The sequence below is a fragment of the Zingiber officinale genome, chromosome 7B, assembly GCF_018446385.1.
Source record: "Zingiber officinale cultivar Zhangliang chromosome 7B, Zo_v1.1, whole genome shotgun sequence".
In the NCBI taxonomy this organism is placed as follows: Eukaryota; Viridiplantae; Streptophyta; class Magnoliopsida; order Zingiberales; family Zingiberaceae; genus Zingiber; species Zingiber officinale.
The window spans coordinates 43,355,831-43,368,303 of NC_055999.1; the positions used below are offsets into that span (position 1 = coordinate 43,355,831).

General features: G+C 34.0%; 1 protein-coding gene across 1 annotated transcript in view; it reads left to right on the plus strand.

Annotated features, from left to right (window-relative positions):
• LOC122005710 (protein ZINC INDUCED FACILITATOR-LIKE 1-like) overlaps positions 1–12,473 on the plus strand; it is a 99,541-nt gene that overhangs the window by 15,862 nt on the left and 71,206 nt on the right. Inside the window, exons 3-9 of the mRNA XM_042560846.1 lie at positions 5,205–5,265; positions 5,391–5,493; positions 5,616–5,718; positions 5,820–5,873; positions 5,965–6,027; positions 11,672–11,721; positions 11,798–11,873. Of these exons, the coding sequence (XP_042416780.1) occupies positions 5,205–5,265; positions 5,391–5,493; positions 5,616–5,718; positions 5,820–5,873; positions 5,965–6,027; positions 11,672–11,721; positions 11,798–11,873 (510 nt within the window). The remainder of the gene's footprint in view (positions 1–5,204; positions 5,266–5,390; positions 5,494–5,615; positions 5,719–5,819; positions 5,874–5,964; positions 6,028–11,671; positions 11,722–11,797; positions 11,874–12,473) is intronic.

Below are 12,473 nucleotides of genomic sequence, written 5' to 3' on the forward strand. Positions count from 1 at the left end.
CCAGGACAACATGTGTAACAAGGTACAATGCTTTTAAATTCTTTGTTATGCCATTTGGTCTTACAAATAGTGGCTACTTTTTGCACCCTTATGGATAAGCTCTTTTGCCTCTATCTTGTCTGCTTACAATTCTGGAAGACCATATGTAACACATTAAGCAAGTCTTCTAAGTGCAGTGTGAGAATGTCTTGTATGAAGCTGGAGAAATGACAAGAGGCAGAGTATTTTTACTATAAAATCTGCAATGAGGAGCTCATAATGGATAAAACCAAGGTAAAGGTTGTTCAAGTCTAGGAGCCATCCACCAAGGTTACAGAGTTGAGCTCATTCCTTGGGTTGGTAAACTACTGGCTATGTTTCATCGAGAGCTTTTTACTAGAGCCACACCCTTGATTGATCTCCTCAAAAAAGTTCGCTCATGACAATGAAAAGAGAAGTGCCACCTAGCATTTGAGGAGTTGAAAAAGGCTATCATGGAGGAACTAATGTTGGTATTGCTCGATCATACCAAACCATTTGAGGAACACACTAATGCCTTAGAATTTGCTATTCATGGAATCGTACGCAAGAGGGATACTCTATTCCCTTTGAAGGTTGAAAGTTAAATGAGACCGAGAGGTTCTATACAGTGTCTTTCAACATGGCATCATTACTTGCTGAGTTCTCATTTTGTCCCTTAACCAACAACATTGCCACAAGTTATTTTTAGACTCAAAAGAAGTTCAACCCCAAGCAAGCTCGGTTGCAAGATTTTTTAATGATTTTGACTACCAATTCTAGTACAATCGTGGCAAGACTAATGTGGTGGTTGACACACTAAGTAGGAAAGTGAAGGATGCTAACGTGAGTCAACCATAAGGTACACTTGTTGACCGAATCAAAGAAGGATTAAACCACGATCCCCTTACCTAAAATTTGCTAAAGTTAGCTAGAGATGTAAAAACACGATGCTTTTTGATAGATGATGTAACAAATTTTTTTTGCCCAAGTATGACAAGTTGGAGGAAATTATCAAGGAGTGTCATGATTCCAAGTGGGCTGGTTATGCGGGATACATGGGTATATAATTCCAAGTGGGTTGGTCATTCAGGTACGGCAAGGACCCTATCTCTTATGGTGACACATATTATTTGCCACGAGTGTGAGATGACATCGAGATTTATGTGCAGATTTGTTTTGTTTGCCAACAAGATAAGATGGAGCAGCAACACCCACCGAGGCTACTTGAGCCCCTACACATTCCAAAGCAGTCATGACAAAATGTCTCAATTGATTTTATCATGACCGTACCTAAGTCCAAAGGGTATGGAAGTATCATAATGTCTCATTTCCGTCTCATCAAATTCCACTGTGAATGAGTCAATATGCTTGTTCCTTCGACATGTGATGATGTTTGGGGACCTCCACAAAACGATGGAAAAACTGTTAGTGATGGATTTAAATCTCATTTTGTTAGACAATTTTGGACCGAACTTTTCAAATTGTTAGCGATGGATTTAAATCTCTTTACAAGTTTCCCTCCCTCAAGCGATGGAAAAATTAAGCGCATCATGCTACTTGAGCTTTACTTAAGGCGCTATGTGAGTGTTGGGTACTATGTGAGCACTTATGTGACAAAGTTGCTAAATGTAGCCCAATTCTCCTATAACTTATAGCAAAGTGATGAACAGGTAAGGGTCCATTTGAGACTATGATTGGGCAACAACCTATGACACCCAATGTTATTGCCTCGACTTATGAAGGGAATGTTAGGACCGGTGTAGTAGATGGTCGGATAGATAAGGGAGGAGTGAATAACAATTGATCTGCAAATAAAATTTATACTACTCTTGCTAAGGCTTTTGTAAGGTCACACAAATAATTTGTCTAGTGAAAATAAAAACATCAAGCAAGCCAATGCATACTAATGCTAACAAGGTAATGTAATGTTGTTTGGAATCCTCGTTCTTACTTCACAGCCTATAACTCCTTAGTGAGTCATTCCCGAAGGCCCACTATCTTCTCCTTCGCGGATAACCTTCGGAGGTTGATAAACCTCTTACAAGATGAACTATACAATAAAGATTGAGAGGAAAGCTTTAGAGTACAATAGATCAAGGCTTAAAGGATTTTACAATCACTATTTTACTAGCCTTCAAACGTCTCTCTTGGCCCCCTTTATATATCCATCATAGATTCCTATCTTCATTCGCTTCCCAATCACTTTAGGCTTTTGTTTGCCAATTACTACTTGAGGCAATTGGATTCACCATCAATCAACTATTCCAATGAAACCCTTAAGTTATTTGACTGTTGCAATGTATCTTTATCAAAACAAAAACCCATTTGATTGTTGTAGTGTATCTTTGTCAGAACAATGATTCCTCCCGGGGTTCCTATGACTGCCTTGTTGATTTAGTCACAAATAAAAATATTCTATTCGTTGTCTGATCTTCTCGAATCGACTTCTTAGTCAACTCAGTGCATTAATTGATTGGAATACCTTTAGTTGACTGGAGCCCTAACTATAATCATCTTAATAATCAAGCCTTTGCCTAAGTTCAGATTTACCCTCTCCCAAGGATATATGTCTCTCAACTCTCATAGTTGACACAATAACTTACCTATGTAGTTTGCCTTCTTCCCGCAACCACCAATGCTGTGCCTTAATGCTACTTGTCCTATGGTCCCTCAGATGTCTTATATCATTTTTCCTCTAATCTCTAGGAGATCTCGAGCCATTGAGCCAACTAATTTGGTCATAGCAAGTCATTTTCCACGAGCTACTCTAATACCACCTCAATATTTCTTGTTCTGTGATACCTTGGATGCCTCATTTAACCTTCTTTAAACTCCATTGGAGTTCCAAATCATTGAGCGTGTTGCCTTGGCTGCGCCATCATCCACACACAACCTCGTTGAGTCACAAGCTCCTCAAGCTCTATGTATGTCTCATCAAGTTTCTACATAACATTAACACATCAAAGACAAATGCACGTCTAACTTATACCCTTTGCACAAACATCAAAATTCAAGGTCGAACCCAATCACTTAGGGCACTCTTGCATCAACAGGAAGAGCCTAACAATCCACATGCTAGCCAAGGACTCACATTAGTAATCTACAATTTTGAGGGCTTATTTGGACAAAGATGTCAAGAAGATGAAGAAATAGGCAAATAAAAAGAGGCCATATGTAGAGTTCGAGGAAGACAACATGACACTAATAAAAAACCTGCCCTAACAATTTAAGTCCATATGGAAAGTGCACAAGGATCCTACCCCAACAATTTAAGTCCATATGGAAAGTGCATAAGGGGCTGGTAACACTATATGATAAATCCCTTCCCAATTATCAAATGTGTGGGTAAGGTATCTTACCAAATTTAATTTTTGCCAAAGTTCATATGAGTGCCTTATCACAAAGACAAGGATGGCAAGTTTGATCATGCATCAACAATCATTGTCACCTCCTTCGATAAAGATTTGTACATTGTTGCAGATAGGATAATTAAAAGGAGAGAGGTTCCAAACTACACCAAATAAATTGGAAGAATCTACTAGATAGTGAGGTGAGTTGGGAATGAGAGGATGCCTCGTCGCAATTCACTGAGCATATCAAGCACTACAAGAAAGAGATTGCTCGGGATGTCACACACTTAGGTGGCGGGAGAATTTCACAATCTATCAAATTTCAAGCTCCCAAGAGTGGTTATTATTTCACCCCTTTGGCTGACTCTTGGCTTATGGTTTTGGTTCATGGTCTTTCTCCTAGCTTTTTCCTTGAGATTATTCTAAATATTTCTCTAAAATATTCTCATCATGAAAATATTTTATAGAGTTTTCTAGACCCATAGTATACACCATTAAATCAAATTTATCGCAACATCTATTTGGGAGGAAGATGCCTATAAATAATTTCCTTCACTTGTAAATCATCTTTAAGAATAGTAAAGACTCTTTACTTACTAATCTCTTAGGCCCTCTTAATCTTTCTTAACTTCTCTTTTGTAGATCTCTAAGAAGTTAGACTTAGCGACTTTATAGGGATAAGTTGCTTTAAGTGTTGCACGAGTGGGTGGTGCTAAAATTAAGTCCATAACACTATGTTGGTTTCGATTTTGATGGTATCATTTCAAGTCCAATTCTAGTGGTGAATCAAGACATGTTGATGGACATGTGGAGGAATACATATCAATACCACATACCATATATATCGTGATCTATGAGGTTGATATTACAAAGACATTGCAAGAATCCTTGCTTCCACCAGATACATGACACTCCTTTTGCTATTCGTAAGGTGATATGATTGCTTCACTAAACTTATTCTAATTATTTGTGTGATTTTTAATTAGAGTTAGTTGTATTAAGTTCTTTTTTCAAAAAGAGAAATATATTTATTTGCCTTTATCTAACAATCTCAAGTTGTCCAAGACCTAAAAACTTACATAAAGATAATATAAAACTAAGTTTCGCAAAGAAGTATACATACATATATATATATATATAGAGAGAGAGAGAGAGAGAGAGAGAGAGAGAGGAGTAATGTAGATACTATATACTATATCAATAAGACAAAGCTAATGATCCTTATCCTCTCAATATACAATAGGAAATCTAATTTCATCTATATTCCTAAACTAAATTTAGTGGATACTTCTAAATATTCTTGAAATGTAAGATTTACATTAAATTTCTATGAGTAATTTAAAATTGAAACATCTAAATAAATGTAATATAAGCAATGCCTATGGTCATCAAATTCAAACTTGTGGCAATTGGAATTCATTGCACATCTAAAGATGTTGAACCAGGACCAATTGCAATGACCATTCTAGATTCAAGTTCTCATATTTAATGTGTCTGCAATGAAAGTGCCTAATCAGCACTTGTACCATGACTTTTATTTTTTCCTCTTTAGTCTCTTAACTGTGAGTGACCTCATTTGTTTAATATAGTGAATGAGAAAGGAATAATGCGTTGGCATCATATTGTTTATAGAGGATTGATTAGATTTAACACCTAGATATATGCATGGATGATAAATAGTCTTTTGATAATATGAATGACATTCTTTATCCTCATAATAGAAAATGAGTATTTGTAGCATGGGATTAATGAGGGATAGTTGAACATAATTGATGAAAGTTTAAAAATGCTTTGTACACATCTGAATAAGATTAAATTAGATTTAACTTCTTTCATTTTTGTTTATCCTCTTAGATAAGGGACTTGCATGTTGCCCAAAAAGAAGAAGATATTGGATTTTATGCAGGTTTTGTCGGTGAGTATCTTATAATTGTACAAGGGATTGTTTAATATATTGCAATTGATTGATTAAAGGAAATTGGGATGCATTTAATTTCAACATCAATAGAAGTCACTGAAAGTTTGTATTATGAATTGAAGGAGCTTCATTTATGCTTGGAAGAGCATTGACTTCCTTATTGTGGGGAATAATTGCCGATCAACATGGAAGAAAACCTGTTATAGCAATTAGTCTTGTTGCAGTGTTAGTATAGCTTAATCTCGTTACTGCTGATCATCATCTACCATGAAAGTATTGTGGTGGTATATTTTATTTTTTGCTTTGTAGTTTTTTCTTCCATTTATTTGTAAATCTTTCTACTTCAGGATAGTATTCAACACTCTTTTTGGGCTGAGTACTACTTACTGGATGGCAATTACAACAAGATTTCTTCTTGGATCACTAAATGGTCTACTTGGTCCAATAAAGGCATGTATGAAGAAATACCTTCATGGCTTTCATTATGTTAATTAAATTCTCACTAAAAACTAAACTGTGAATGAGATATTTTTGTTTTTTCTATGTTTTAGGCATATTCTATAGAAGTTTGTAGAGAAGAACATCAAGCTCTTGGATTATCACTTGTAGTTTCTTCATCACTTCTTGATTCATCAAGTATCTTTGCACATGATTCAGGAATATCTATGTTTTATTAATGATTATTATATATTTTAGGTGACAACAGCATGGGGCATAGGTCTTATAATTGGCCCAGCTATTGGAGGCTTCTTTGCTCAGGTGCTTTAGTGTAATTTTATGAGCATCTTAGTGCCCAAGCCAAAGTTTTGTTTACCACTTTCTCAAGTACTTATTGAGTTATTGTCATTGTCAGAATGTATCACTTGAATTTTCTAAAGGGAACTGTTAAGCTATGTGCACTATAAGTTATACTATGAGATAATAAGCACGGTTTTTGGATACTACAATATTATTTCAAATATCATCATTTATGACATTCCTACATTGCTTGGGCAGTGCATGAATCAGTAATTCTAAAGTACCAATGTCATGCATTTACATTAAGGAGGACCTTTTTGTGATTATGTAAAAATGCATAGATGAAGATATTATTTTAATTTAACACATACAGGTAGAGGAATGAAGCCAAGAAAGAAGTGAGTGAAGTCAAGAATGAAACTTTCGAGTGCTTGTATCAATAACTTGATACAAAAGAAGGAGAGAGACATTTATAGAATAGCTAAAGACAAAAAATCTTACCAAATAAGATGCATAAAAGATGAATCCAATAGGGTACTAGTGAAGGATGAATAAATAAAGGAGTGATGGAAGAAGTATTTTCATCAACGTTTTAATAAAAGTTTAGATGACCAACTTAGCTTAGACAATTTAGTAAATTAGAGAAATATAAAAATTTAAATTTGTATTAGAAAATTTAAATTTCAAAAGTAAAATAGGCGTTGAATGAGATGCAAAATTAAAATATATTCTAATAGAGGTATGCAAGTACTTAGGGAAGCAGGTCCCTCTATATAAAAACCAAGGAGATATATAAAATTGTGCAAATTATAGGAACATTAAACTAATGAGCCATATCATGAAATTTTAGGAAAGAGTGATAGAAACAAGATTAAGGAGACCAAGATGATCAAAAATCAATTTTGATTTATGCTTGAAAGGTCGATGATAAAAGTTATACATCTTTTTAGGGAATTGATCGAAAAGTATCATAAAAAGAAGCAAACATATGATATTCATTCACTTAGAAAAAGCTTATGGTAGAGTCCCGAGGAAAATTATGTGGAGAATTCTAAAAAAAGGAAGGTGTCATAGTGTATATTAAAATAATTAAGGATAGATAAGAGAATGTAATGACAAGAGTAAAACTCAAAGCGGATTAATTAAAATATTTCCTATCAAGATAGGGTTTAAAATGTGCCGATGTTTCGACCTCGTACCGGAACGATACGATTTCAGTACCATATAATGCCATGTCGATGTAGTTTCAGTATTTTTTAAATATAACATATTAACTAAAAATAAAAAAAAATAAATTTATTTAAGAAAGAAATATATATTAAATTAATGGGATAGTTTTATTAGGGTTTAATTAATCCTACTTAAATTATCCCTATAGTTAGGAGTTAATTGAAATTATTAACATAAGTTTTATTTAGTTAAAGGCTAATACCCCTCCCCTTCCTATTATGCGTCGCCAGTGCCCCTCATGCGATACGTCCTTGGCGACCACGGGGCCTCGGGACCTCAGAACCTCAGGCTTGTTGATGCTAGTCTATAGGAGGAATGAAATGTTTCGCTCATATATGACAGTTCATCATGAGATTTTAAACCATAGATAGGATTACATCATGAATTAAGTCTAAATCCATATTTTTTTACACTAATCATGTATGAACTCATTGAATACATTAAAGACAAGTTACCATGGTGTATTGTTTGTAGATGACATTGTTTTGATTGATGAGACACGTAAAGGAGGAACTGCTAAGCTCTAATCTTGACGAAAAATATTAGAAATAAAACTTTTTAGGTTTAATAGAGTAAAGACAACATATATAAAATTTAAGTTTAGTAGTAGTAGACTTGAAAAGATAATTTTTAAAATAGGAGATGATAAGTTATAGAACTTTAAGTATCTATGATAGTTTTGCAAAATGATAGTGGGGTCAATAAAAATGTTTTAAACATGGAACAAGCAAGACATCAGATTTTCTTTGTGATCATAAGGTACCTCAAAAGTTTAAAAGGAAGTTTTACAAAATGAGAGCGGCTATGAATCGAGCACATGAACAGAATATGCGATTCGCAAAGATGAGAACATTAAGGTGAATATGCAAACATATAAGGGTGAACAATAAGAAATGAGAATATTAGAGAGAGTCGAAATTATGCCTATTGAGGAAAAACTCCGAGAGATACGTTTAAGATGGTATGAACATGTACTAAGCACCGATAGATGCCCCAGTTAGCCAATGTAAGACTATGATAATTTTGTACATTAATCGAGGAAGAGGGAGACTAAAGAAGACTTGTTTAGTAATGATAAAATAAGATAAAGTTTATTTAAATATAGATAAAGCTATAATAGGGGATCAAACAGAATGACGAAGAAGGATTCATATAGCCGACCTGACTTAGTGGGATAATGGCTTGGTTGTTGTAACACATACAAGTAGAGGGCTCAGGGATAACTATCTATTTTTTCCCCATAATTCACATAGTATCACATCCCTAATTCTAGTTTTATTAGATCTCCATGACTTAACCTTGACCAAGCCGCATCTCTACATTGCGACTCTTCCTCTACTTGGATCATCTACTATAGATGTGTACTATTAATAGGTCTTTCTTCCTAGTGGTGCACCTCCTTCCTTATTCTTAGCGCGGACACATTCCATTTGCTCCCTGTTTTAGAAACCTCCTGGTTATTAGTCATCGGAGAATGTTCTTGTATGTAACTTTAGAAGTTCTTTTGTGGATTGAAGCAGTCTTTGAAGAATTGTTTTAGGAAATTCAATTATATTCTTATATATTTTTGCATGATCAACAAGTGTTATAGATCATTTAGTGTTTCACATCACCTCTCAATTTGGGAAGCTAATTTTCATCATCATTGTTTATAGAGATTATATAATCATCATATAGGTGATCACACTACAGGATTCATAAGGTTGAAAGGTTTTTTTTAGCACTTTTAGATTAAGAGCTTAGGAGACTTATTGTATATTCTAAGCATTGAGGTTGTGTGATCATGGTGGTCAGACTTCTATATATCGTGATTGATGTGATAAACGTGTCACATCTAATCGGTCTCAATATTTGAGATAATTATATTATCTGCATGCTTTTTTGGTAAAAATTCAAAATTAGAATTATTTTTCTACTTGTTTAGGAGAATAATTAAAAGAAACTAACGGTGATGATCAAGGAAGCTTTGTGACCTCAAGCTCCTTTATGAGAAGGGTAATGTTTACATGGTTTAGTGAGAAAAGAACAAAGAAAATTCTCCTTCTATGTATCTGTGATGCTGCCTGCCTTGCACCACCTTGCTATTGCGTGCATGCCACCCTATTTCTACTCATATGTCACAATCACAATTTGGTCTGCACACTGTACATAGTAAGTAGCGTAAGAAAACAATGAGTTGTGCTATTTCTCATAGTCCATGCTTATGCATGAATCTGCTTTGATGTTGTGCCTGTCCACTCTGCCCAAACTGCCTCTAACAAAGCCTAACTTTTATGTAAGTGACACTGTATAAGCAGATTTTGCTACACCAATCTTCACTATTAAATGCTATGTTTACTGTCTGTCCTTCGTCTAATCTGTGGATATTTGTTAGCATGAGGATCCTTAGCATGGAAGACATCTTGCCTTGTATGGACTCCCCTAAAAGGAAATAAATTTTAGTCTCGTTTGTAGCATAACATATATATGAACTGATGGAAAAATATTCTTTTGTGGTTGTTTTTCTCCACCCCGTTTCGAAAAACTTTACAAAAGGAAGGTAAAGAAGTTACCGAATTTTCAGGGAAAATAAGGCAAAAGGTGTTATCGAATGCATTGAATGGATTAAATAAAATGGAGAAATATATAACAAATGAGGTGTTAAATACAAGGTAGAGGGATGGAGAAGTATATGGTTGAGAGAAGTTATGGCTCCATTGATTCCATAGGAGATCTGAATAGGCAAGAAATTATTGTATGTGAGGTGTCTATTGGAAATGTGATTGTTTATTTCCCACTAGGTATGTCAGAGAATAGAGATACTTACCACTTGTTTTGCTGCTCTATGTCCTGTGGAGAGTGGTGATGTGCATAAGTCTCTAGGTATCTACTTCAGATTTTGCCAAAGAAGGGGAAGCTTGAGACTAGTAGTAATCGTGACTTCCAATTTCATGTCTAGTCAGCACGGGCAAATTTTACGGTTCTACCGGCAGATTGGTACCACGATTGTGAGGCCGTCATGACCTTGCAGCGGCCTCATGAGGTCGCGAAGGGTGCTGTGACCTTCGTGGTGGCTTAGGTGGGGGTGCGGAGGTCGTTGTGACCCTCGTGACCTTGTGGTTGCTCTGCTGGGGTGCGACACTAGCGCTAGCAGTCATGCTTTTTTATTTTTAAATTTTATTATTTTAATTGTAAAGGTTATTTTTTATTTTTTAAACAAATATTTTACTTTCCCTATTAAAATTTTCCTTTCTTAATTTTTCTCCTTTATCTATTAATTTTTTTCTTCCTTACTATTTTTTTCCTCTTTCATTCATTATTTTTTTCTCCATTAAAATAAATAAAGAGAAAAAAACCCTCTTAACGTAAATAGAGGGAAAAAAATCTCTTAACCTCTTTAAAGATGGTTATCCTTTTCCCTTATTAAATAAAAAAAATATAATATAATTTCTAACTTTATAAAAGGTATTACTACTAATAAACTAAATTATTATATATAAATTAGATTTAATTTTAAATTGATCAAAGTATATCTAAATTAAATATAGTTTAAACCTTTTTGATGGACTTAGTTAACTTAAATCGACTAACATTTCATAAGATAAGATCAAAACATAAACTCAACTTTCAACATCTCAAATATAAGTTAATAATAGATATCTACATCGATCAAATATTAATAAAAATATTTTATTAATAAATTTTATATTAAAAATATGTCGAAACAGTATTGACACGATATTATACCGAAACCGTATCATTCCGGTCATATATCGAAATACCAGCGGGTCGAAATTTTAAACCTTGATAGTAACTAGTAACCATTGAGGCAAAAGGATCTAAAGACAGAAGGGCAAGCAGATGAACAATACTTTGCGTGGATCTAAATGGAATGGTAACATATTCTTTGAATTAGAGCCCGCCAATCTCGTGTATGTAACTAGAAAGGACTGGAAAGGGAGAATCACATTTGGAGGAAATAGAGGAATCAAATATGAAGGTAATTTCCTTAGGTCTCGTAATATGCCATGTGAGACAATCCTTATTCTGGTTCAATTATTTCGATCCCAATTTACAAATGTAGATGTTACAGAGATTGCCACTTTGATTGTTGTCATCTTGTTAAAATATCATAGTAATAGTATTGAGTCATATGGTTTATTTGTGTGGTATCATAATGGAAACCATGCCAAGCATGTCTTGAAGTTCGAAAATGGCATGACATAAAGATCTTTTGTTAATACAACTAATGGGTTGATGACCAATAAGTGAACTCCAATACCTTAATTGTATTTATTTTTGTCCACTCATATGAAAAGTGATCCAAAATATGAATGGATTTAATCCCAATAATTGGATTATGATTTTTTTTGTTATAAAAAACATATTTATCAACATTATACTAGTATATTGTGTAATTAATATTATTGTTGTTTTCTTCTTTGATGTCTGTCAGCCTGCAGAAAAATATCCTGAGATATTTTCACAAGATTCTTTATTTGGAAGGTACTAGTTCTGGTTCATTCTAAGTTATATACTTCTATGCCTTTAATTGTAAGTTTTGTTTGTTTGATATTTGTAGGTTTCCATACTTCTTGCCTTGTCTTTGTATATCCGTCTTTGCAGCTGCAGTTTTTATAGCTTCTTTGTGGCTTCCTGTAAGTTACTTGATTATTCTTATTGTACTTTCCAACTCTCTTTTTAGAGAACAAACTTTTAGTAACTATTGTAATCAGATTTTGCAAACAAAAAATTTTCCCACCATATTTTGTCAGTTAAACCTACATCTTTATCATCTCATCACTTGAACCAAAAGTAAATCAAGAAGAGACTTTTGTCCTTGTCACTAAACTTGTCAACTACTCTGTCTTATGAATACACACATTAAGAAAGATATTTAATGAAAATGGGATGGTAAAAACTTACAGTTTTTGATATGTCACAAAATAATATGCTTTTGAGAGAACTACATTCTTGAATGTTGTTATATGTGTGGTTTTTTGATCATTGTAAATGAACTTTGAGTCCTTCAACATGAACTTTGTAGTCTTCTTGGTTATGGTGATGCTTAGAACTAGTTAGCAATACACTCCATTTGATAATTGCTATGAGATTATATTTGTAGCTCCAGAAGCAAAGGGATACGAATTTGGGAATAATAAAGAATAAATAATCAAAACAATCTTTTAGGCATTTTGTGATAGGTAAGGGTGTTTACAGGTGGCATGACACTATTTCTATCTTGGTTTGTTAATCAT